The 23,326-nt window shown below is 44.6% G+C and overlaps 1 protein-coding gene across 7 annotated transcripts in view; it reads right to left on the bottom strand.

The window, feature by feature from the left end:
• Positions 1-1,417: 1,417 nt before the first annotated feature.
• UNC13B (unc-13 homolog B) overlaps positions 1,418-23,326 on the bottom strand; it is a 237,987-nt gene continuing 216,078 nt past the window's right edge. For 5 of the 7 annotated variants that reach the window (XM_044265432.1, XM_044265431.1, XM_044265434.1 and 2 more), the window contains 19 exons: positions 21,939-22,028; positions 21,471-21,599; positions 16,472-16,599; positions 15,754-15,839; positions 10,434-10,560; positions 10,086-10,182; positions 9,549-9,692; positions 9,186-9,263; positions 8,420-8,497; positions 8,088-8,176; positions 7,697-7,849; positions 7,452-7,575; positions 7,287-7,343; positions 7,019-7,099; positions 5,973-6,120; positions 4,419-4,475; positions 3,502-3,594; positions 3,160-3,319; positions 1,418-2,993 (listed from right to left, as the gene is read on the bottom strand). In XM_044265432.1, coding sequence (XP_044121367.1) covers positions 2,708-2,993; positions 3,160-3,319; positions 3,502-3,594; positions 4,419-4,475; positions 5,973-6,120; positions 7,019-7,099; positions 7,287-7,343; positions 7,452-7,575; positions 7,697-7,849; positions 8,088-8,176; positions 8,420-8,497; positions 9,186-9,263; positions 9,549-9,692; positions 10,086-10,182; positions 10,434-10,560; positions 15,754-15,839; positions 16,472-16,599; positions 21,471-21,599; positions 21,939-22,028 — 2,205 coding nt within the window. In that variant the 3' untranslated portion in view covers positions 1,418-2,707. The remainder of the gene's footprint in view (positions 2,994-3,159; positions 3,320-3,501; positions 3,595-4,418; positions 4,476-5,972; positions 6,121-7,018; positions 7,100-7,286; positions 7,344-7,451; positions 7,576-7,696; positions 7,850-8,087; positions 8,177-8,419; positions 8,498-9,185; positions 9,264-9,548; positions 9,693-10,085; positions 10,183-10,433; positions 10,561-15,753; positions 15,840-16,471; positions 16,600-21,470; positions 21,600-21,938; positions 22,029-23,326) is intronic. The other 2 variants (XM_044265433.1, XM_044265430.1) reach the window with 1 other exon arrangement.

Genomic DNA, 23,326 nt, shown 5'->3' on the forward strand with positions numbered 1-23,326 from the left:
ACGCTTTCTGCGCAGGCGCCCTAGGGCCCAGGGTAGGGTTTAGGGCGGAGTCCCGCCTCTGACCACGCCCCTCCTCACAAGCACCCCCCCCCAACCACGCCCCTCTTCTCAGGAGCCCGCCAACTGCCCCTCCCGCCTTGGTTTCCCAAAGCAGTCCTGTAGCTGTTGGCAAGGCTCTAAGCTCCTGACGCTGGGGAATACAGATGAAATACTCAGACCCTGCCTTTGGGTAGATCGCAGACTTTTGAAGAAGACAAACAAGTAAATTATAACTTTTTAAGTGCTGTGTGAAGGGGTTCAGGGTTGGTTGGGTCCTAAAGGCTGCCATGAAGTAGCAGAACCTAGGCGGCCATGGAAAAGCCTGCAGGCCATTCCAGGAAGGGGGAACAGAATGTGCAAAGGCACAGAAGGGTAGGAGTGCAGTGTGCATGTAGGGTTGGAACTACAGGGAAGAGCTTTAGAACAGCTAGCTACAGGATGGATGGTAGGGGGGTGTCCTGGAGGATCTTAGAATTTCAGCCCAAAGGCTATGATAGGTAACTACTGAATAGTTTTAACAGGAGAGAGACTTACCAGAGTATGTGAAGAGGGCTGGGGCAGAACGGAGGCAGGTGATTATCACAGTAATATCCAAATAAGAGGAACTAAAAGCCACTATTCCATTTGTGGTACTGGGAACTGAGGTAAGACAATGGATTCAACAGGTAAGTTTAAGGCAGAAATGACAGAGCACAAATGGCTTCCAGAAGAAGGAGGAAGTTTTAAAAATGACTGAGGAACTGAATTGTAAGGATTTATTTAGCAAGCAGATGGAAATGAGGAACTGGAAGGCTGGAGTTAATTCCCTATCCTACGCTCCCACTCAGCTCCCACCCTACGAGGGTTAAGAAACTAGGTAAGCACTTTTTTGTGTCAGCTTCTCTGATCTCCCTGCCAAGAGGCCTCATTTTACCTTGTTTCTTCCAATATAGGAGGAGACTTTTTACTCCAGCTTTATTTCCTTGAATCTTCACAAATGAAAGTCCAATTTCTACTCTTAGGCCTATTCCTTTGTCCTGTACATGGCAGCCTTAGCCCTCTAGCAATCCCCAGAAACACACCCTTACCTTGTCCTCACAACATGGACTAGTTTATACTACTAGCACATGACATCTCCTACTCTTCTGGACCTTCTGCAGGAAGCTGATACCTTGGGTCCCCATGACTCTGTTACTGGATTGGTAGTCTCAGGTCAAGGCCAAGATGCTAGCCCACATTACCTGCTTTACTGCTTGGTGCTTACCCAGAGCTGTTTTATGTTGTTGGGGAGAATAGGCAGCAAAGAGTCAGGTAAGAAATTTACCATTATACAGGCTTACACAGGATAGTTATTTCTATAGCTTTCCACACCTTAACAGAATTACCGGACCCCAGAGGCTGCGCTAAGATAATTTATTACAGACTAGCCAAAAATGTCCTGTGACAATGGCACATACAGTAGTTAACAACAGCAAAGATGCTTAGTTTCTTGTTACATGTAATGGCTGGTACAGCTGTGGATAACACCGAGTCCTCAGGAGGTCCAGGAGGCTGCTACCAAGGATATCCAAGAACCATGTCACTTCTCTGATCAAGGGCTGAGAAGTTCATATGACCTTCTAAAAGAGAATTTGTCTTTGACTTCCCAAGGAATGTTGATGGCCCCTCCATCCAGCCTGTACAGAGGGATCATAGTCCAAGCTCCTTCTGTAGGGTTGAACATCTGTGAGGCAAACAGCAGCTGACCTAGATGAAAGGGAGTGAGGCCAAAGACTAGATTCCTTCTGCAAAGGAGAGGACAACCAGAAGGCAGTAGCCATAGGCGAAGAGGACTCCTTCTAGACTGGTTTCTACAATTTTTGGCTTTGTTCAGAGTCTATCCAAGAAGAAAATACAGCCCTCTTTCCTGGATCCTTCAACTAGCCCTCAGGTGCACACACACAGGAATAGCCTCTCATGTTCTGAAACATCATTGTTCCCCTTCCTACATGAGTGAAGGAGGGGGAATCCTGGGCAGATGGCCTACAGTGCTAGGGTTCCAAAGAATATTCTGCTCAGGGCTCTGAAGTATCATATGAACCTCATTCTACTCATGACATATTTTGGGGAAAAGATTAGCACAGCTCATTTCTAGAAGGTATCTTGTTCAGGCTCAAAGCCTTGTTTTCATGGAGCCACACAAAACCAGTGGATCCTGCTCAAGGGAGACTCTAAATTCTCCTCTGTACATTCCTGCCCTGGCCATACTCCAATCCAGACTATAGGGCTCAGCAACACCCTGAGGCTCAACTGACTATTTAGCTAACCAGATACATGCTCCAGGCTCTCTAAATTTGTTCTTCTAATGGTTGATATGTATGGGTCTAGCTGGATAAGGTGTGGCATGGAGAGGGGTGTCTACAAAGAATGGCTGATACTCTCAGAAATGTCTGTCCCTCCCTTTATGGAAAACTTCTCTATGCAGTAATACCCACAGCTCAGCTCCTAGCACCATAGACCTGCTGGTCAGGGATTCATGACCCTTTCTGTGAAAAGCCATACTTTCATCACCTCAATTTTTCTTTTAATATCCTCAAACTGAAGGAGTCAGCCTCTCAACTATGAGGACCTTAAGCTGGCTACATAGTAACTCTCACTGGCACTGATTTGTGGAACTGATGCCATCTGGTTGGCACAGGAACCTAGGTGCTCAGCTCTCCTCTTCTATGGAACGAGACTCCGATTTGAGCTTCACAAACTCTCGAGCCACTTCGTCATTGCTCCTCTGAGATAGAATCCGGAGAATAGTCATGCCTGTCTCATCCATGTGGATCTTCCGGCCCAAGGGGCACCAGCAAGCACAGCTGCCCTTAGCTGCCACATCCCTCAGAGGCATCACAGCCAGCCCCAAAACACGATCCTCACGGGCAAAGCAGTAATCCTTCACACATATTTGCAACTCATAGGCTTCTGGTCCCTCTTCATTTCCCAGGAGGCTGTGAGCACAGGGTGGGTGGAAGGGAGAAAGCCAGAGCTGAAAGAGTCTTCAGATGAATTTACTCCAGCCACCATCCAACCCATTCCCTCCTCTTCCCTCCCAAGTCTTACCTCCCAGCTCACCCCCACCCCAGAGTCCTAGAGGTCCCCTACCCCGTAACTCACAAGTGAAATGTCTCATTGTACTTGGGGGCCCAGTTGTTGCTCTTTGATTTGGTTGTGAACTTCCTCTTCTTGTCACTTTGGTGTGGGCCAACCATGGTCACTTCCACAAAGGGCCGGAACATACCTGCTGTCTGCCACTTGAGGTCATTGGCTGCTACCACTGCCCAAACAAAGGAAGTCTGTGAGGGATCCCACCATGTGTTCCCAGTTCTTGAGCCCCCAGGTGGCAATCCCCTTGGAGGAAGGCTAAGTTGGAGGACTGAGATAAAGCAGCCCCTGCCTTCAATTGATGAGGCTAGTGCATAAGAAACGGTCTACAACTTGTAAGTCTGTGCCACTCACCTTTCACTGTGACCTTGTGCTCCCCAGTTCCAGGATGTGTAAACAAGTCCACCTGAATGGACACTTCTCCCACAGGATCATCTACACCAGACCCTGAAGGACAGATGGACAGTTGGTCCCTCACTGAAGAACACTAAGACTTTAGGCCTAATTATCACAGGTAAAACTGAGGAGTTAGGAGGCCACCACCTTATATCCTTAAGTCTGAAGCAATCACCCAAAGTAGTCATGGGGAAGTAAGCAATGGGAGAAGGGAAAGCAAGGGGATAAAGAATGAAGTTGTGTATTAAAATACATTAAGGTAATGACATCTTAGGTGAAATGTTCCAAAAATGCACTGGGAACCTCTCAGGTGCCCCAAACCTCTCTTATCTCCCAGGCTGAAGAATTTTTCATTGAAAGATATTAGAGAGAAGGACAGCATTGCCACCTTTTATTTTTGTCTGGGAATTATGGCCACCCCACAGTGTCTCAATGGAACAATGTGGGTCCCTTCTAGCTAAAAATACTCTCCACTCTCCCACCTATCCTTGGATTCCAGGACGTCCCTGGTTGGGAGGCTGCCCTGCTCAGACTTTGTCCTATTCATACCTGGACCCCTCCACAAGTCCCAGTCTCTGGCCAGTTTGTAGGCTCCCCTCAGAAGAGGTCTCACTATTTTGATAAAATACCGGTACACTGCACCCCAGATAAAACCCTGTCCTCAAGTGGAGGGGTGGGGGAATCCTGAGGACAGAACTACTGTCAACCCCTTCTCAGACTGTATGAATACAACACTCATCTCTGAGACTTGGGATAGAGCTTCTGAACTTTGACACATAGCTCCCCTACTGCTAGCCTAAGCAGCAGCTCATTCTAGTTCATAGGGAAAAGTGTTAGCCTATGTTAGATTCACATGTGCAAGGTATACAACATACCCTTTTCCGGCCGAATGTCCTCATTAGCTGTAAACCTAATACCTTTCCCATCATGCACTGAGTGAGAACAGGCAAGTCAAGAAGTAGTAGCAGCAGCAGGACAGAGAAAGAATAATCAGTTAGAGGTCTAAGGTGTTAACAGCCATCTGGAGCAACTCTACACATATTTTGAGGGATCACAAAGTTGAGGTGGAGAGAGAAGTCAAAGAGCTGGGGTCAATGCCTCAGTGCTCCAAATTAGACTTCATGGGTCAAAAATCAACCAGATCATGGGGGAAAAGCAAAAGAACATACAGAGAGAAGGTATTTGAGACCATCAGGCCAGGAAAGAGAGATGTTGTAGGCTTTAATTTCCTAGGCCTTAAATGATAAAACAATGGGTACAAAAGGTATACACACACACTTGGATCCTCCCTGCAGTACCCGCCCTTGCTCTTATCACATACGTGCCCATTTCAGCCCTTCCTCATCTTTACATCTAGCTTAAAGTTCAGGATTTCTAAAAAGTCTTTCTGGATTAACTCAGATCCTCCCTGATGTTACAGGTCTTTCCATGTACAGCTCTTTAAAAGATCTCCCTGCCCCCTTGAGCAAGGCTCATAACTCCTTTGCTCTCTCTTCTTCCCATCCTGGACTTGAAATAAGAACAGGTGTGGACTTGTAGCAGTGCTACAAGTCCCTTGCATCTTTTCACCTTCTATCAATTCTAGTCTAACTGCTTAGATCCCTCTTCCCCTTCTGGTCATCTCTGCGCTCTGAATCCACAGCCTAGGAAAGCCTAAATTCTCCCACTCCCGCCATCGGATTCACTTGGCATCACACCCACAGTTCCCCAGATGAAATAATAAATGTGCCTGAAAGTCTTTTCTGGGAGGGCCCTGATTCAGGGCTAGGGGCTGAATTTCAGTCTGAACCATCTCTAGGTAGATGTGTTTTGTTTATAGATGTGTTTTATAGAGGCGCCTGCTTAAAGACAGGGAGGGGTTCTAAGGACTGGAAGTCACTGGGAGAAAACCAGCTACCTGGGCCCCTAGGCATAAATGAACATCACCCATGAGGCTGGAACCTCAGCTATGCACAGAGCCCCAAGATCCACATCCTCTCTTCAACTGCTCCCACAGTTTGCCTCTCCTAGTCCTTTTTCTCATCCACACTAGACAATCTGTAGTCTTTTGCTTTCTCTCTCCAGGACAACTTCCAACAAGATTCCCAAAGCTATGAGTTTTCATGAGTGTCTCAATCACTCATTCTCCAGGCTTCCTGACAGATACTTCCTAACAGACAGGGTGCACTCCTTGATAAACATGCACTAGCTCGGCAATGTCTGAAAGAAGAATCTCAGGCACATTTCCCAGGTTCCTGTCATTTTCCTGTCTGGTATGGGTATGGTGTGGGGGTGAGTACTGGGGTCCCTCAAGAAATCCTGGGATCTGAATTTGATAGGCTCTCTGGAGAAGTACCTGGATCCTTTCTAAGGACTGGAAGCTAGTGACTCCCTAGAGGCAGAAATGTATCAAGGAATGGAGATAGGGACCCAAAGCCCTTGGGCCTTACCTTGGGCAGTCTGTGAGCGCACAAAGGTTTTGATGAGTGTGTCGGTGGTCTGCGTGTACAGAGATAGGGCATAGCGTAGGGACTGCAGATCTGGGCTCTTCTCCAGGAAGGTTTTCTTCAGCCCATTACCTCCTGCATGAAAATATTGCTGAAAAACAAAAGAATACCTGCTATAGCCTCCTCCCCTTATAAAGAGGCAGCTTTCCACACTGTCCTCAGAGAAAATCCTATCTGAGCAGAAGCTCAACGAAGATGCCAAAAGAGGATGATGAGGACAGTAAGCCATTCAATAGACAACAAGATCAGGAATAACATGCAGAGTCACAATCTCTCAGGTGAAGAGTTATTATTTGTGTAGGAGCAGTGAAGGATGGTGACATTCCTGGATGCGGGTCTTTGAAGTATGAATCTATCCAGACAAGCAAAGATATGGAATAGAAGCATTTCAGGCAGAGAATTGCCAGAAGTGCTCTTTTACCCCTCTGAACTCTTATTAGAGAACATTATCCTTTAACATAATTCTCCCAACTGCCCCATATCACAGTTTATGTGTACCTGCCTTATTGTAGCCTTACCAAATATAAGCCTCTTAAAGCTAGGAACTATATCTGATTTTCTCTGTATCCTTCATGCACAGTGTCCTCTGCACATGTTGGCTGGCTGAATGAAGGAATGGGTAGTAGAAAGCCCAAATAAATTTATATATAAGTGGAAGAGGGAAATTTCTGCCAGATCTGGGGTATGAGGATCTGAAAGATTGATTCGCAGTGGAAAATATTCAGGAATGGCAATGAGGAACTAAGTAGACTGAACTATACTCAAAACCCAGGAATAAGTGCTCTGGGTCTGTGGCAAGTCATCTGAGAGCATAAAGGAGGTAACTTTTGGTTGCTCCCAAGCAGAAATATGGATATAACAGAGAAAGTAACAAACATAAAAAATCACTCTCTTCTGGATGTGGAGTGGCAAGAGCCCAGGGGACATCAGTTTGGCAGAGTGGAACACCAGGAACATGAAGTATGACTGGAGAAGAGGCAGGTCTCCACCTTGATGGTGTCCAGAGCAAGGTCAAGGACGGCACACTGCTTTGGAGTGAGACTCCGGGTTTCCTCTCGTACCATGTGGTCCTGGAACCCCAGAGAAAGCAATAGCATCAGGACAGCTTGGGGCTGCCATGACAGTCTTTCCCCATCTGCCAGCTTATATTACATGTTCCTCTCATTCTTTTCCTCTTCCATCTCCAAAGCTCAAATATTTTTCCTCCTAGCATCCTGTCACCCCCAGCCTCAGAAGGACCCCATACATCCACAGTACCTTGAGTTTGGAAAGATGGCTCAGCTCCTTGGCAGCGGTGAAGATTAGCTGGGTGCCCTGGGCAGAGAGGGGATCGGTCAAAAGCAGAGGACTCCAAACTTGATCAGGAAGTGTGGAGCAAGATAGAGGAGACAGCAGGAGGAAGTGGAAGGGGAGCGTCCTTACCGTCTGGTCAGTGAGTGGAGGCAGAACAATCATCCTTTCCATTGTGTTCATCACCACCCGCCAGAGCTCCTTTAGTACACGCTTCAGGACTGTCTTCTCACACACAGTGGCAAAGAGTGTGAGGCTGTGGGCCCATGTAACAGGTAAGACTAGAGCTAGAATTTGAGAGCCCCTTTCCCTGAGAGGCTTCTCCATGTGATTGCCTCTGCCTTGCCTGTCCCACAGGAGCTGAGTGCTGTACTCACTTGCCATCCAGGAAGTCCATGAGAGGCCGGAGCACACTATCTGCATCCTGAGCCACTGAAGCCCTGGCGTTGGGGGATGCATTCCCTGGGCCCCGAACCTGGCCCAGGATGTCAGCCATTTGTCGAACACACTCATCAATCCGCACCTGAAAACTACACATGTGCCCGCAGTGCAGCCCTCCCCTGCCCAAACACGCACTTGTCCTTGGAGCAACACCAGCTACTCAGTCCCACTCCAGCATACTCCTGGTGCAGCTCCAACAGGGACAGCCAACAGGAGGGGAGGAAAGATCCACATGCCTGCAGCTGGATGGAGGGTGTGGGGCAGGGGCTTTGGGACTGGCCAGGGGCCATACCTGGCTCTTATGGCTGTATGCTTGGGGCCACTGACCTGTTTCCAAATACCATGCTGAGTTCATCCAAAACCGTATTCAGTTTCACCTGCAGCTCCTTCAAACTGTCTGCAGCTTCAGGGTCCAACTGTATCCACAGAAAGTATGCTTGGCTGAGCTGGTTTTTGTACACTTTTCTTCCCTCCTGCACCCCTTAAACCCTCCGTCAGAAGGCCTTTACCTCAGTGTCTATTTAAATCCCTCAGCTTAAACCAGCCCAGACCCTAAGCTAAATTGCTGGCGTATACCTAGTCAGGAGATGGTAGAGTTCTATGGCCAGGGAGCTAAGAAACAAAGGGGAAGTACAGCAACCCCACACCCTGAGACCTACCTCCTTGCCTCCCATGGCCTCAAACATTTTCTCCAGCTGGACCCTCAGTTGCTGCATGTTGTTCATCAGGATGCAGGGCTTTGGGGAAGATGGAGCTGTTGAGTCTTGACTTCTTTTGGCACAGGACCTATCAGACTAAGGTTTCTCTCTCATACGACTCCAAAAATGATACGGAATTTACAACACATATTATATGCATCTCTTCCTAAGTACTGAGATCTGGAACCAATTCAGACAGTTCTCCTTGAACAAAGACTAGGAGCAAACGTTTCCATTTTTAAGCAGGTTGGTAGGCCTCAGGTGTTCATGGCACTATTCTTTTAACTTTTTGAATGTCTTATTTTTTTTTTTAAAGATTTTATTTATTTGACAGACAGAGATCACAAATAGGCAGAGAGGCAGATAGAGAGAGAGGGAAGCAGGCTCCCCGCTGAGCAGAGAGCCCGACTCCGGGCTTGATCCCAGGACCCTGGGACCATGACCTGAGCCGAAAGCAGAGGCATTAACCCACTGAGCCACCCAGGTGCCCCCCCCTTTTTAAGAAAGATTAAATAAAGCTCTAGCTTAATAGAAAATTAAGTACCAAATGGAGGCTCAGACGAACTCCTAGTCAAGTTCTTCTTATTTTGTGTCATAATCTCAAAAGAAGCCCTACTGGAATCAAGTCAGGAGCATCACCCCCACCCTCGGTCCGAGGATAGCCTCAAAAGCAAGGATTCAGATGTCTTCCACTCTCTTCTCTAGGCTCCCAGGACCTGACCCTCACCATTTTCTCCTTTGTGCAATAATCTGGGAAGCTCTTTGATAAGATGTTTGCATATTGCATCAGCACCTTCCCGATGGTCTGAAAACAAAAAAGAAAAAGAGAAAAGGAAAGGAAAGGGAACGCTTAGCTTTCCCTACACAGATCTTGCCTGAGATCATACCTGTCATCCCAGAACAACAATAGGGAGGTAGAGCGGAATCTCATAGTAAGGGACAAAGCTCCCTCTCAACCCCAGAAACAAGCAAATGAGAACGGGGTGACTTTACTGGAAGGCCACCACAGAGGGGAATTGAGCTCAGACCTGTGATGAGGCTGTGAGCATAGTAAAGGCAAATGGAAGGGAAAAGGGAGGGTTATGGTCACCTTAGCAAATCTTCTCATGTAGTGGGCAAGGATGCTGGGGTCTGGGCATTCCAGCTTCCGGATGATTTCAAAGCTCTGGTTTAGCTGTGTGAAGACATCCACCACAGAGCAGGAAAAGAGTGCATGCTCTGATGTCTGCTGGAACTAAGAAAAGCCAACAATAGGATTGTCATCTTCAGCCACTACCTTTTCCCAAGTGTGCAGGGTTCAAAAGGGCTCCTGCTGCCTAGCAGGGGAGGCTCTTTGGCCTTCCTTATGAACTCTACAGGGAAGAAACTAAAGCCCTGGAACTTTTTTTTTTTTTAAAGATTTTATTTATTTATTTGACAGAGAGTTATCACAAGTAGCAGAGAGGCAGGCAGAGAGAGAGAGGGAAGCAGGCTCCCTGCTGAGCAGAGAGCCCTATGTGGGACTCGATCCCAGGACACCGAGATCATGACCCAAGCCAAAGATAGCATAAAGCCCTGGAACTTTTGCTGGCAGCTGAATGCTGGGTCACCTGGCCTGACCCAAGTGCAGTCCAAGGCTCCAACTTACCCCATCCTTCTTATCTCGTTCCAGGGCCCCACGCAGGAATTCCAGGGACACATCCTCATTTTCATCCAGCCATTGCAGGACAAACTGTTCAAACCACCTGCAGCCAGGCAGGAGAATTGGGGGTTAGAGCCAGTGGTTGGCATATGCCATGTGCTTAACAGCTCCACCAGACTAGGGTCTTCTAGAAGATAGGGCACAGTTTGATGCTTTTCCCTTTCTACAACAGAGCCTAGAACTGGCAGTCTCAAGACTGGCTTGCTGAACTGAAATGAAGACATAGGTCCTGCCCACCCCCTAAGTTGGAGGGACCCCTTCCCTTTCCCATGTAGTGCCCACATGATGACTCACACTGGGTACTCAGGCACCTGCCCCTGGAGGGCAGGCAGATCTCGCACATATTCATTGTGGAGCCACTTCACCTTGAAGTGTAGGTTCATGTAGTCAGCACTCTTACACAGCCGGTCTTTCTCATGCTCTAGAGGTGGGGAAGGAAGCTGAATCAGGTCCCAGCAGCAGAGGCCATGGTTCCTGAGCTTTCCCAAAGCAGCAGATGCGTCCAGGCAGCTCTATCAGAAGTCTTAAAACAAGGGTGATTCCCAACCACTTCCTCACAACCATCTCCCCCTGCCAGTACTCTGTTCTCCAAGAGCCTGGTCCAAATCTTTTAGAGACTAAGCCAAACTCCCAGATGGAAGTCTTGCTCTAGCTTCTAGAAGTGTCAACTGAGATACTGGCATCTGATGAAGAGGAGGAGGAAGAGATGTGGGTGCTAATGTTGATTAGTGGAGAGGCTGCCCAGGACTAGTGAGGGATGGTGGTTTCCTAGGCCTTCTCTAATCCTAGCAGCTGGGCCATTCCCTCAGATCAGCTTAGATGAAGCGATGAGCAGCTACACACAGCATGAATGAGTCAATGACAACTACAGAGATAGGGAAAACCACAGTTGGCTGACAGAAAAAGCAGTTAAGCAGCCAGAGTGTAACAGCATCTTAAGGTAAACTAAAGTGCCCCAGAATATAGTTGAGACACAGAAAATGAACTGTCTGAGAAGTATGCAAATAAGAATAGTCAGTTTGGAAACCACAGGAACACAGCAGATGAAAGGGCTATTATGCTGTAAAAAATGAGATGCTTATTATGGACTTTTGAGGTCATCTAACTGAATCTTCAGAGCCTTCTGGAGAATCCAGGATAAACACCACCCCTGCACCAGGCACTGGCTACATCGACAGGTTCTCTTCATCCATCCCCTTTATAAATAAAAAATTAATTTGAAATAATAAAATTGAACAATGTGCTTACATATAACATAATGGGGAAAAAGCAGGCAAATGGGGGAAGAGTAACGAGTAACAGAGAAAGGAAGCTCAGGGTCCTTGTGACCTCTACTGCTCAACTTTGAGTTGCTATGGGTGATGCTCCTCCACATCAAAGCAGAAATCCAATCTGGGGCGGTTGGCCCTTGTGAATTAGTATAACAGACCCTTGTGGAGGAAATGGGAGCTTGGGATTCAGCCACAAAATGCTCCTAGTCCCAGGAAAGTTCATCTCCTGGCACGGCAGGCAGCACCACCTCTGGGGTCATCGGAGAGACTTCTCAGGGCTTGCCCCTTCTCTTCCACCCCACACTCTGCTATCCTTAAACCAGTGCATGAACCTAGAGACATAAAAATGTACCATGAGGAGGACTGTCTTTCCTTCCTGTTCAGTAACCCACTAGAAGTGGAGGCAGTACTGCTCCATCACTCCTCAAACTCCCTAACTGCTTTCTTCTAGGGATCTTCAAGCTACTGTATTTATATAATTCTCCCTTTCTCTATCAATCCCTTATCTGTACTCTGATCCCCAAGCTCAATTTCAGTATTAATTTCTGTAGTACAGAAACTAACAGGATGACTGCTGAAACAGTGGTCACCCTTTATTCTAACAAGTCCCATGGAGTCAAGCCCCGATAAAGTTGCATGAGGTTGTTGAGATAGAAGTACAGGGATGGTTAGTCTCTCATAAAGGGTTACTGAGTCTCTAAATCTTCTCCTGCCCCTGATTTCCACATCCCTCCTTCCACGTATCTTTCATCTTTGGAGTTCTTTCAACCTCATGATTTCAATTATTCAGCTTGCTGCTATCTCCCCCAAATCTCTCTTTGGTTCTGGTACTGTCTGTCTAAGGCCCTGCTGGCCATTTCACTTTGCCAGAGTTTAACTCTAGTCCCCATCTTTCACAATTTAGTATCTCAGCTGAAGCTGAACTGAGTACACACACTAATTGTAGCCTCTTGTTCAATGATGAGCATCATCATCTACCTTCTTCCTCTTTAGTCACGTATTTGTCAAATTCATCAAAACATAGTGTTTTTATTTTATGTATGTAAATTATACTTCAATAAAACTGACTTTAAAAAATTGGGTGAATGACACCATTTTCACAGTTGGAGTCAACACTATCCTTTTATCATCCAGGTCCCCAAACTCCTCCCCTTGTCTTACCCTCCACATTCTGACAGTCATGAAGTCCTGTTACAACTTCCTTCCAGTGGTTATCGAAACTCATTATTCCCTCTCCAATTCTGTACTCTAACCCCAACCCCTCAGCCCTAAATTACTACAACATCATCTGCAGTCCCTATGTCTAGTGTCTCCTTGTTCTAGCTGTCCTATTTTCCCCTAACGTGAACTCTTATAAAAATGCTGGGTGATATACTCAACTAATGGATCAATGAACATATCAAAAACTAATGATGTACTGTACCTTGGCTAGTTGAATTTAAGTTTAAAAAATGCCGTTTTGCAGGGTGCTTGGGTGACTCAGCTGGTTAAATGTCTGACTCTTGGTTTTAGCTCAGCTCATGATCTTAGGGTTGTCAGATGGAGCCCTGCATCAGGTTTTGCACGGTGTGTGGATCCTGCTTAAGATCCTCTTTCTCGGTGAACCATGAGAGACTATGGACTCTGAAAAACAATCTGAGGGGTTTGAAGTGGTGGGGGGGTGGGAGGTTGGGGTACCAGGTGGTGGGTATTATAGAGGGCACAGCTTGCATGGAGCACTGGGTGTGGTGAAAAAATAATGAATACTGTTTTTCTGAAAATAAATAAATTGGAAAAAAAAAAAAAAAAGATCCTCTTTCTCGGGACGCCTGGGTGGCTCAGTTGGTTGAGCGGCTGCCTTCGGCTCAGGTCATGATCCCAGCGTCCTGGGATCGAGTCCCACATCGGGCTCCTTGCTCGGCGGGGAGCCTGCTTCTCCCTCTGCCTCTGCCTGCCATTCTGTCTGCCTGTGCTCGCTCTCTTCCCCCCTCTCTCTTTGATAAATAAATAAAAAATCTTAAAAAAAAAAAAAAAGATCCTCTTTCTCCCTCTCCCTTTGCCCCTTCCCACTCACTCACAAGCTCTCACTCTTCCTCTCTTTCTCTCTCTTAAAAAAAAAATAAAAGGCTACTCTGCTTGTACTGCATCTATGCTCATGAGCCTATGGGGTTTCTTACTGTCTTTAATAAGATTTATTCAGTGCCAAGTTAAATGCCAAGCAGTATCCTAAGTGTGTTACACATTATTTCATCAGCTCAATGAAACAGATGCTATTATCACTCCCGTTTTATGGATAAGAAAATGCAAGCTCACAAAAATTGGTCTAAAAACACAATGCTGGGGCGCCTGGGTGGCTCAGTGGGTTAAAGCCTCTGCCTTTGGCTCCGGTCATGATCCCAGGGTCCTGGGATCAAGCCCCGCATCTGGCTCTCTGCTCCACAGGGAGCCTGCTTCCTCCTCTCTCTCTCTCTGCCTGCCTGCCTATTTGCGATCTCTTTCTGTCAAATAAATAAATAAAAATCTTAAAAATAAATAAATAAAAATAAAAACACAATGCTGATTAGGTCGTGAAAGTGAGATTTGAAACCAGGTTAACATTACTTCTCTCTCTCTTTTTTTTTTCAATTTATTTATTTTCAGAAAAATAGTATTCATTATTTTTTCACCACACCCAGTGCTCCATGCAATCCGTGCCCTCTATAATACCCACCACCTGGTACCCCAACCTCCCACCCCCCCCCCCCCGCCACTTCAAACCCCTCAGATTGTTTTTCAGAGTCCATAGTCTCTCATGATTCACCTCCCCTTCCAATTTACCCCAACTCCCTTTTCCTCTCTAACACCCCTTGTCCTCCATGCTATTTGTTATGCTCCACAAATAAGTGAAACCATATGATAATTGACTCTCTCTGATTGACTTATTTCACTCAGTATAATCTCTTCCAGTCCCGTCCATGTTGCTACAAAAGTTGGGTCTTCATCCTTTCTGATGGAGGCATAATACTCCAATTACTTCTCTCTCTTAAAGCAGTTTTCCAATCCTTTTGTGTTTGTTGTAAACATTAGCAGAACTCCCCTTTCAAGAGAAATCTCATCTAGAACCCCATATAAAATTGATAAAAGCAGAACTGACTTAACTGGCACCAGGTGAAAGTCCTGGAGCCCAGCAACTCTGTCCCTCTACCTCCCTATTCCCTTTTCACTTTGCTCCTGAGATACCTCTGTTTGAAAACCTCTGCTCCACCTCATACCATCCCTCTTGTGAAACTGATATACTTTTCACAGGCATTTGCCTCTCCCCCCCGGCCGCCCCCGCCAAAAACCCTCAGAGCTGGGATTCTTCAAGAACTTGGACCATACTCTCCCAAATTAGGCTTGCTGAGTGCTACTGGAGCGGGGACAAGTGACTTTCTAAGTGGCCTGAAAGGGTAAGGCCTGGGCTATAGCCTCAAGCTTGACCTGGTGTGGGCAAGAGGCAGCCATTGCTCTGGGGCAGAAATACAGAATGTACATGTACAGTTTCTGGCTGTCTCCAACTTAAAACAGATCTTCAAGGTTTCTTTCAACCTCAGCTCCTAAACCTCAAAAGTTTAAGTCTGAGGGTTACCCATTTTCCCTGCCACTCCACCAAAATAACAGATCCAGACTCTGATTTATCTTCACCCCAGACTGCTCCCTTTCCTTGTAAGTCCACTTGCACAGACTGAGGAGGCAAACTAACATATAGAAACAACAGGAAAGGCAGCTAAATGAGTGAACACAGAAGGGTACAAATGGGAAGGTAGTATACAGGCAGACAGTGTTATCTTTGTCAACCAAAGCAGGAAATGGGTAAAAGAATAAGCTAAATAAACAAGATGAATACTAATTTGTCCATGACACTGCTTTATAAGAGAAGGGAGGGAAGAAGTATCTTTCTGGCTCTGTCATACCAATCCAGAACAGCTTTTAAGGAAAGCCAGGCCAGGCAGTCTCTAATAAGAGAAAATAATCTTATCTATGTATTTAAGGTTCTATGATTCTTTAAAACTGTAAAGATAAACTTCACAAGACCATTCATACTCCAGAAAATGGGCCACTTGACAACACCCAGCATGGGATGAATTGATCTTTGGGTTAGGGAAAGTCTTAAACAGGCACTTGGTCTAAAGCTGGAAGGGGAAATTCACATCCACATAGCCATTTCCATTATTACTTTGGCTGAACCTTTGCCTACCTAAGGACTCCTGACATGACTTAGAATCCCTCTAGTTTCTCACCATACCATTCACCCAAAACTTATAATTGTTTGGGAGAGGAAAGGGACAGCAAACAAGGTGCTTGGGTTAACAGCCTACAGTCCACTGCCTTTGGCGTACCCTTACCCTCCAGTGCATATTTCATGTCTTGGGCAAAGAGCTGCCACATCACTTCCGCGCTGACTTTTCCCACATTCAACTCCTGAGGAAACCTGGATGATGGAAGAAGCCACAGTCAGAGAACAAAGCAAGAGCTATTTGATTTGACTGATTCCAAAATTTATGTGTCTAATCTCTTGGAAGCCAGATTGGAGAGAGGAGAAGCCTAGGAAATAGGACTGGGCTCAATCTGGAGAAAAGGGACTCAGGAGCCAGTGGAAGGACAAGTGGGGTAAAGGATTCCCTCAGGTAAGGTGGTCCAGGGAAGAGGATGCCCAGAAGGCAGGGACTTGAGGCCCAGAGAAGGGTTGGAGCTAGAAGGCAGGCCCAGGCTAAAGAAGGTGGACGAGAAAGTTCAAGGAGTGGGCCTAAGAAAGCCCATTATTCACAGTGGACAAACACATACACACATGGTCTCTGGATTCCCTGGGACTCATATGGCAGCCATTCCCAGGGGACTTTCACTCCAGGGAGGCTGGCTCAGTCTGAACAGGGCCCCCCATTACGTTTCCACACCTGTCTCCAGAAACAGTTACTCAGATAGATACAAGGGACAGAGGGACAGACGGACGTACAGGAAGAAGAGGTGGCACTGCAAACACACAGAGATAGGAAAGAAAGAGGCTGTTAGACAGATGGACATGCCAACCACCAACCACACAGGGCCAAGTGGGTTGATACGCACTGGTTCAGAACGAGTGTGTACGAATTCTTATCTTCCTCTATGATTGACACAATGAGCGTGATGAGTTTGGGCCAAAAATCCAGGTTCCGAATGCTGGGTCCTTGTTCCTCTGGAGGTAGTTCCTGTTTCTTATTCCAGAGGAGACAGTGAGAGTCAGAGTAGAATACGGAGAATGTCTCCAGTCTTCTTTCTCTTTCCGTCCCCATACCCCTTCCTTTAGAATCAGGTACCTTCTTCTTCTCCTAGAGCCTGTCTTCCACAAGACTGCCCATGTTCTGTCAAAGGGGTGGCTGTTGGGAGGTCCTTATACACAAAGAGTCCATTCCAGAGCACTTCTCTCCCCACCTCCAAGGAACTAATATGATACGCTTGGTCGGTCTAGGAGACATAAGGATGACTGACCCCCTTCCTCATTCTCTAAATAGCTATGAGTATAGTGACTCCTCAGGCAAAGTAAGTTGCCCCTCCAGCCTCACTAAATAGGTCTAGTTCCATGTGACCCCACTGGCAGTCTCCTCTTACACCTCCCCTAAATTATCACACACATACATATACATCTCAGCTCTGAGAAGCTCCTTCAAGTTCTGCAGGAGCTACTGCACAGACCTAGCATGCAAGTGGGTCCAACCTTCAGTGGGTTAAGGACTTCCCTTAACCTCATGAATCCTATTAGGAAGAAGAACTGTATCTATGAAGCTATTTGCCTAGTTGTATAAGTTAAGGTCTTGATGAGCCAAGAATACTCAATGCAGATAAGAGATAAGATAGTCTCTTCAAATAAATGGTATTGGGATAACTAGATACATGCAAAAGAATGAACCTGGACCCCTTTCTTATACCTCTCACAAAAACTAACTCAAAATAGATTAAGGGCTTAAATACAAGACTTGAAAACATAAAACTCCCAGAAGAGAACATAGGGAAAAAGTTCCTTGACAATGGTCTTGGCAATGATTTTTTTGGATATGATACCAAAGTACACACATCAAAAGCAAAAACCAACAAGGGGAACTACATCAAACTAAAAAGTGTCTGTAGAGCAAAAGAAACAATCAACAAAATGAAAAGGCAACCTACAAAATGGGAGGAAACATCTGCTAACCTTGTATCTGGTAAGGGATTAATATCCAAAATATAAGTAATTTGCATAAATTAATAGAAAACAAAAAAATCTGATTAAAAAATAGGTAGAAGACTTGAATAGACCTTTCTCCAAAGAAGACATACAAATGTCCAACAGCAAGAGGTACCTGGGTGGCTCATTCAGCTAAATCTGAGCTCTGCTCAGGTCATGATCTCAAGGTCCTGGGATCAAACCCTGAATGGGGCTCCCTGCTCAAATAAATAAACAACAAAGAATGCCCAGCAAGTACATGAAGAAGTACTTAATATCACTACACATCAGGAAAATGCAAATAAAAACCACAAAGAGATGTCATCTCACATTTGTTAGAATAAATATTTTCAGAAAGGTAAGAGATAACAAATACTGGCCAGGAAATAGAAAAGGGAATCCTGACACACTACTTGCAGGAAATGTAAATTGGTAGAGCACTATGGAAAACAGTATGGAGGTTCCGCAAAAAATTAAAAAGAAAACTATCCTATAATCCAGCCATCCTACTTCCAGGTATATATTCAAAGAGAATGAAATAACTATCTCTAAAATTTACTGATACCTCCACATTTATTGTAGCATTATGCATAAAAGCCAAGACATGGAAACAAACTAAGTGTACACTAGTGAATGAATGGATGAAGAAAATGTGGTATATAAATATAATGAATTATTACTCAGCAACGAAAAAAAAGGAAAGCCTTCTTTTTGCAGTAACATGATGGACTTTGCGGGCAGTATGCTAAATTAAATAAGTCAGACAGAAAGAGACAAATACAGTATGATCTTCCTTATATATAAAATCTAAAAACACCAAACACATAAAAAGCGTGGAGTGGTGTTTGGCAGGAGATAGGGACAAGGGAAATGGTGAGATGCTGGTCAAGAGGTACAAACTTTCAGTTCAGATGAGTAAGTTCTGGGGATCTAAGGTAGAGCATGATTGACTATAGCTAAAATACTGTACTATATACTGGAAAGATCAATATGAGAGCAGAGCTTTAATGTTCTCACCGTAACAACAAAAAATGATAATTATGTGAGGTGCAGGCCTTACTGTGGTAAACATCTCACAGCATGCACTTGTATCAAATCATCACATTGCACAGCTTAAGCTTACACAACGTTATACATCAATTATATCCTAGTAAAGCTGGGGGAAGAAAAAAGACTTGGTTGGGAAGAGGTAAAGGAATACAGTGGTGAATCTCAGGAAAAGAGAAGAAACTCTACATTCAGACCCTGGACAGGACAAGGAGGGGTCACTGCTGGAAAGGACATTTGTTTCCCACTGGGACAAAAGCGAAGTTGGAACCACACAGAAGAAGAGGGATAGGACTTTTATGTGGGATGCCATATGTCATCACAGTCTCTACAGTCCTTAATAAGCCTGTATTACAGGGAAGTTACTAGAAACCAGGACAGAATCCACAAAATGTAGATTCTGCTTGCTTAATATCACTTAAATACATCTTTTCCTTTAACTTTTTCTGCCACTAACCTATCCTTATCATCCAAGGGTCTCCTAACTGGTTGTTAATCTTCATTCCAGTCCCCTTCCACATAGCTGTTAGTGATCTTTCTGCAAAGAGAATCTCATAGTGTGACTCCTCTGCCCTTCAATGGTCTTCAGTTAAGGCCTTCAGTAAACTTCAACTCCACTGCTTGACACAAAAGGCCTTCAGTATATGATCTGTCAACCCCACACCTTACCAATTCCCTTTCCTTGCAGCCATCACTGCCCCACCACCACCACTTATTTAGTGCTTAAGTGCCAGGCACCCTAAGAATTTTACATGGGTTATCTCATTTAATCCTCCTAACTGCTCCATTGGGTGGAAATTACCATCACCTTAATTTTACAGAAGAGGAGACTGAAGGCAGTGAGGTTACATGACTTGCCCAAGGTCTTATAGCTATAAACAGTAGAACCAAGAACTGATCCCAGATAGCTGAACTCCAAAGCCTGACACGTAACTACCCTAATTATATTGTTTATATTTCTTCAAATTAACATACTCATTCAAAATTCTGTGCCTCCAAACATTCTACTACCTCTATATGGCATCCCTCTCTTCCCCAACCCCTTTCATTAGCCAACTCCTACTCATTCTTCAAAATTCCAGTTGAGCTTTACTTTTTTTGAGTATTCCCTGATACTCGGGTCTGCTTAGATGCCTCCCTTGTTAAGTTCCCAGAACACGCTCTATGAACTACAATAAAATGCAGTAATAAAAAATAATTAAAAAAGACAATAAAGTAAATTAAAAAAAAAACAATAAATCTAGTAATTTGTCCCACCTACCTCCACTAAATGATGAGCTTGCCAAAAACAGAGATGTGTCTTGATCAACTTCACATCCCTACATGTTCAGTTTGCTAAGGGATTAAATGGATGAATGAACCAATGACTAAGTGATTGAAAGAAATAAAAAGACACCAATGGTTTACCTCACGGTAAATAATGAATAATGAGAAAATGAGAATGAAAAAAGTAAAAAACTGCTGGCAAAATTCAAAGGTTAAAAAAAGTGTCTGAATGGTTTATAAGCCCTCTTTCAAAGTCCAAGCTCATCTCATGGTAGGGAGCAGAGACTAAATATTCAGAAAGACCCCTGCATAGTTGAAAAATCAAAGCTGAGAACAGTGTCTTCTCCAACCAAAGAGAATCTACAGATAGACGACAGAGGAGCCCAGAGTGTGGTAAGTTAAACAAAGGCTCCAGGAAAACCTCCCATGAGCTTCAGAACCAAGGGGAGGTTTTATAAAACTTAAAAGGAGGAAGCCTTAAAGATAGGGCTGGCACAAAGACTATGTTTGGGAATGGGAAGAGGCAGTGTGAACAAGATTTTAGTCTCTACTGAGGTACTCCTAGGAAGCATTAAAAATTAAATGTATTCATCAAAGGGCAAATGTTCAAGAGATTTAGGTTGTCCTCTCATTATTTGCAGTCCAAACCCTATCTTTTAAGGTTTATGTAAAATGCCCTTGTTTTAGTAGCTTTTCCCAATACCTGATCAAGAGTGGATTCTTCCTTCTTGGAATCCCTTCAATTTTATTCAGCTTTCAAGGCACTTCTCACAGACTGCTTTGATTAGAATTATATATTTGCTTACGAACTGTGAACTAACTGAAGGAGCTCTATGCTTTCCTCATACCTGACTCATTCAATACATATTTGTTGGACTAAAGGGCATATATTTTGCAAGTGCATGGTCTGCAAGAATTATTTCGACAGAAACTGTAATCTAGTAACAAGACCCAAAAAGAAGTCCTGGCTTTGAAATGAGAATAAAAGATACTATTGAAAGGATCTTGAGAAACATACACGGTTACTGGGTAGTAAGTTAGGATGTCAGCATAGAACAGATGATGTAGCTCAGACTCAAAGACAGAGAAGAGTCAGCCTTGACAGTCAGCTGATGAATATATCTCAGAAGACCATGTAGTGCAGAGAGAAGTATCAGAGGGAAAATTTAAAATTTCCACAAGCTGGTAGTTCAGAGAGACAACTACAGATCTCAGAGGAAAGCAGCCTGTAACAAATTAAGCTTGGGAGAGAAAAAAGACTCTAGGATGGACTGAGAATTCACCTACTCACCCTCTAAAACTACCCCAAGTTTTGGTCATTTACCTTAGCACCAAACTAAAACTTACTGTTGCCACTTCTGCTCAACTCAGTTATGTCACATCTCATCCAATGGTCCCTATTAACCCACAAATGTCTCACCTGGTTTAGAAGGTCCTCACTCTACACTTCACTCATCCTCAAGAACAACAAGGACTTTGTCCTGAGCTCCCTTCCACCATAACCACAGTAAAGGAAAACTGAGGATCCAAGAGTCACTGACAGTGGATCCCACCTGATCCTGAACCTCTTACCAGCTGATACTGGTGACTGTACAAGTCATGGCAGTTGTTGAAGATATACTCATATGTGGAGTTCAAACAGGCCTTCACACAGTCCTTTACCACTTGGCTGGCTCTTGGAGGGCTCTGAAGTTCTTGCACCTGCCAATTAATAAAAGAAGTATGGGCCCATGGTCCTCCCCACCTGAATGGATCTCCTCCTAGAATTCCCCTCAAACTACTCCATTGCATCATCTCTCGATGGGTCCCTGGACCGTACCCTAGGATGAAATTGCTAGGATATCTGATTAGGAGAACCACGCAGCCCATCCCTATTGATCTACAGTTTTCTCAGAGGTAACCCAGAGAACAGGTGAATGGAAATGTGGGCTTAGAGGTGATGAATACTATAGCTTAAGATTGTACCCAATGATTCTTATTCTTCATGTTCCTGTGGCCGGGTGACCTGTCCATCACCATCTAGCCCAGTTTCTCTCTTACCTTCATTCTGAAGAAAGTAATGCTGGTCAGCAAATCCACTGTTGACTTTAAGTCCTGAAGCCGCTCAGGGCTTCCAGCAGGGAAATTATTCTGTTGCAAATTAAGCAAATTTAAGAAAGGAAAAGAGAAATATGAAAGCCTTCTCTGCCAAAAGCAATGAAATAAAAAGCCTCCTTAACTGCGACCCACTGGGATTTTCCCCAGGTGAGCTGAACTAAAAAGCTGTTAAACTACAGGTCTCACTCTTTTTTTCTACTGGCACAGACAGGCCCTTGCCAAACTCAGGGGTTAATAATTCCCAGCCCAGCAAGCAATACATCCTATGCCAACCCTACTTCCCATGCAATGTGTGAGCATTTATACAAATGGACACAAAGACACATAGACACACATATTTTATACACATTTTTCTTGGGTGAAGATTCTTACACTTAAACATTGAGTTCTTCGAAAGTTACAATGTAACTGTATATTCTGGAATATAAATGGTGCCACACTACGGACCAGACTAAGATCAAGGATATACTTTCTGTACAAGGGACCCCAGCTATTCCACTTTCCTTCCAGAGCCAGAAGATGGCACAGCTCTGAGCAGAACTGTTTTACAGTGAGTTCTTTAAGACCTTCCCACCATGCCTCACTTCATTTCCCTTGGCATGGGTTTTAGGAGGAAGCTGCCAAGGAGAGCTGAAGGGAGATGTTGAGCCACTCTCCATTTTAAGGGTTGCTTTTTTAAACCTTCAAATGGCTACTTATATGCCAAATATAAGATACATAGTCAACTCACCATTATTCCATATTCATGCAAATGGAGGGCACTGAAATTGCAGATAATTAAAACTCCACTTCTTTTTGACTTTGAGGTTATTTTTATACTTACTTTTTAATGTGGGTATATTGCCTGTTCTGGAAATTCACAACAGCTTAAAGCAAGTAACAAAACCATTCTAAGAAGATCTAACTTAGGAAGAATTGGGAAACTGCCCGTTTTCGTGTCCTTCCCTGTCCCTGGTATCCACCCTCCTAATATATCTATTTTCTCCTTCCATTCTAGGAATGGACATGATCCCCCACTACAAATCACTTGTTGAAGCCAAGCTATCTTTTCTCTCCCTTTAGCCAGATTCTCATACCTCCCTTATTTTTCCCTTGAAAAATAAGGAGAATATGAAAAATACAAAAAAGAAATATAGGTATCTAATTTTTAAAGGGGCATTTCTGAAGGAGATTCTCCACCCTAATGAGAATGTCATCAGAGAGTCTGACAGAGTGACATCAGTATGGTTGGAGAGCCAACTGCCTATAAAAAAAAAAAAAAAAAAAGCCACACCTGCTATTTACAACAGCATGGTCTTTGGAGTTTGGAGAATCACAGATGTCAGTGCCAC

Source organism: Neovison vison, chromosome 9, assembly GCF_020171115.1.
Source record: "Neovison vison isolate M4711 chromosome 9, ASM_NN_V1, whole genome shotgun sequence".
Lineage (NCBI taxonomy): Eukaryota > Metazoa > Chordata > Mammalia > Carnivora > Mustelidae > Neogale > Neogale vison.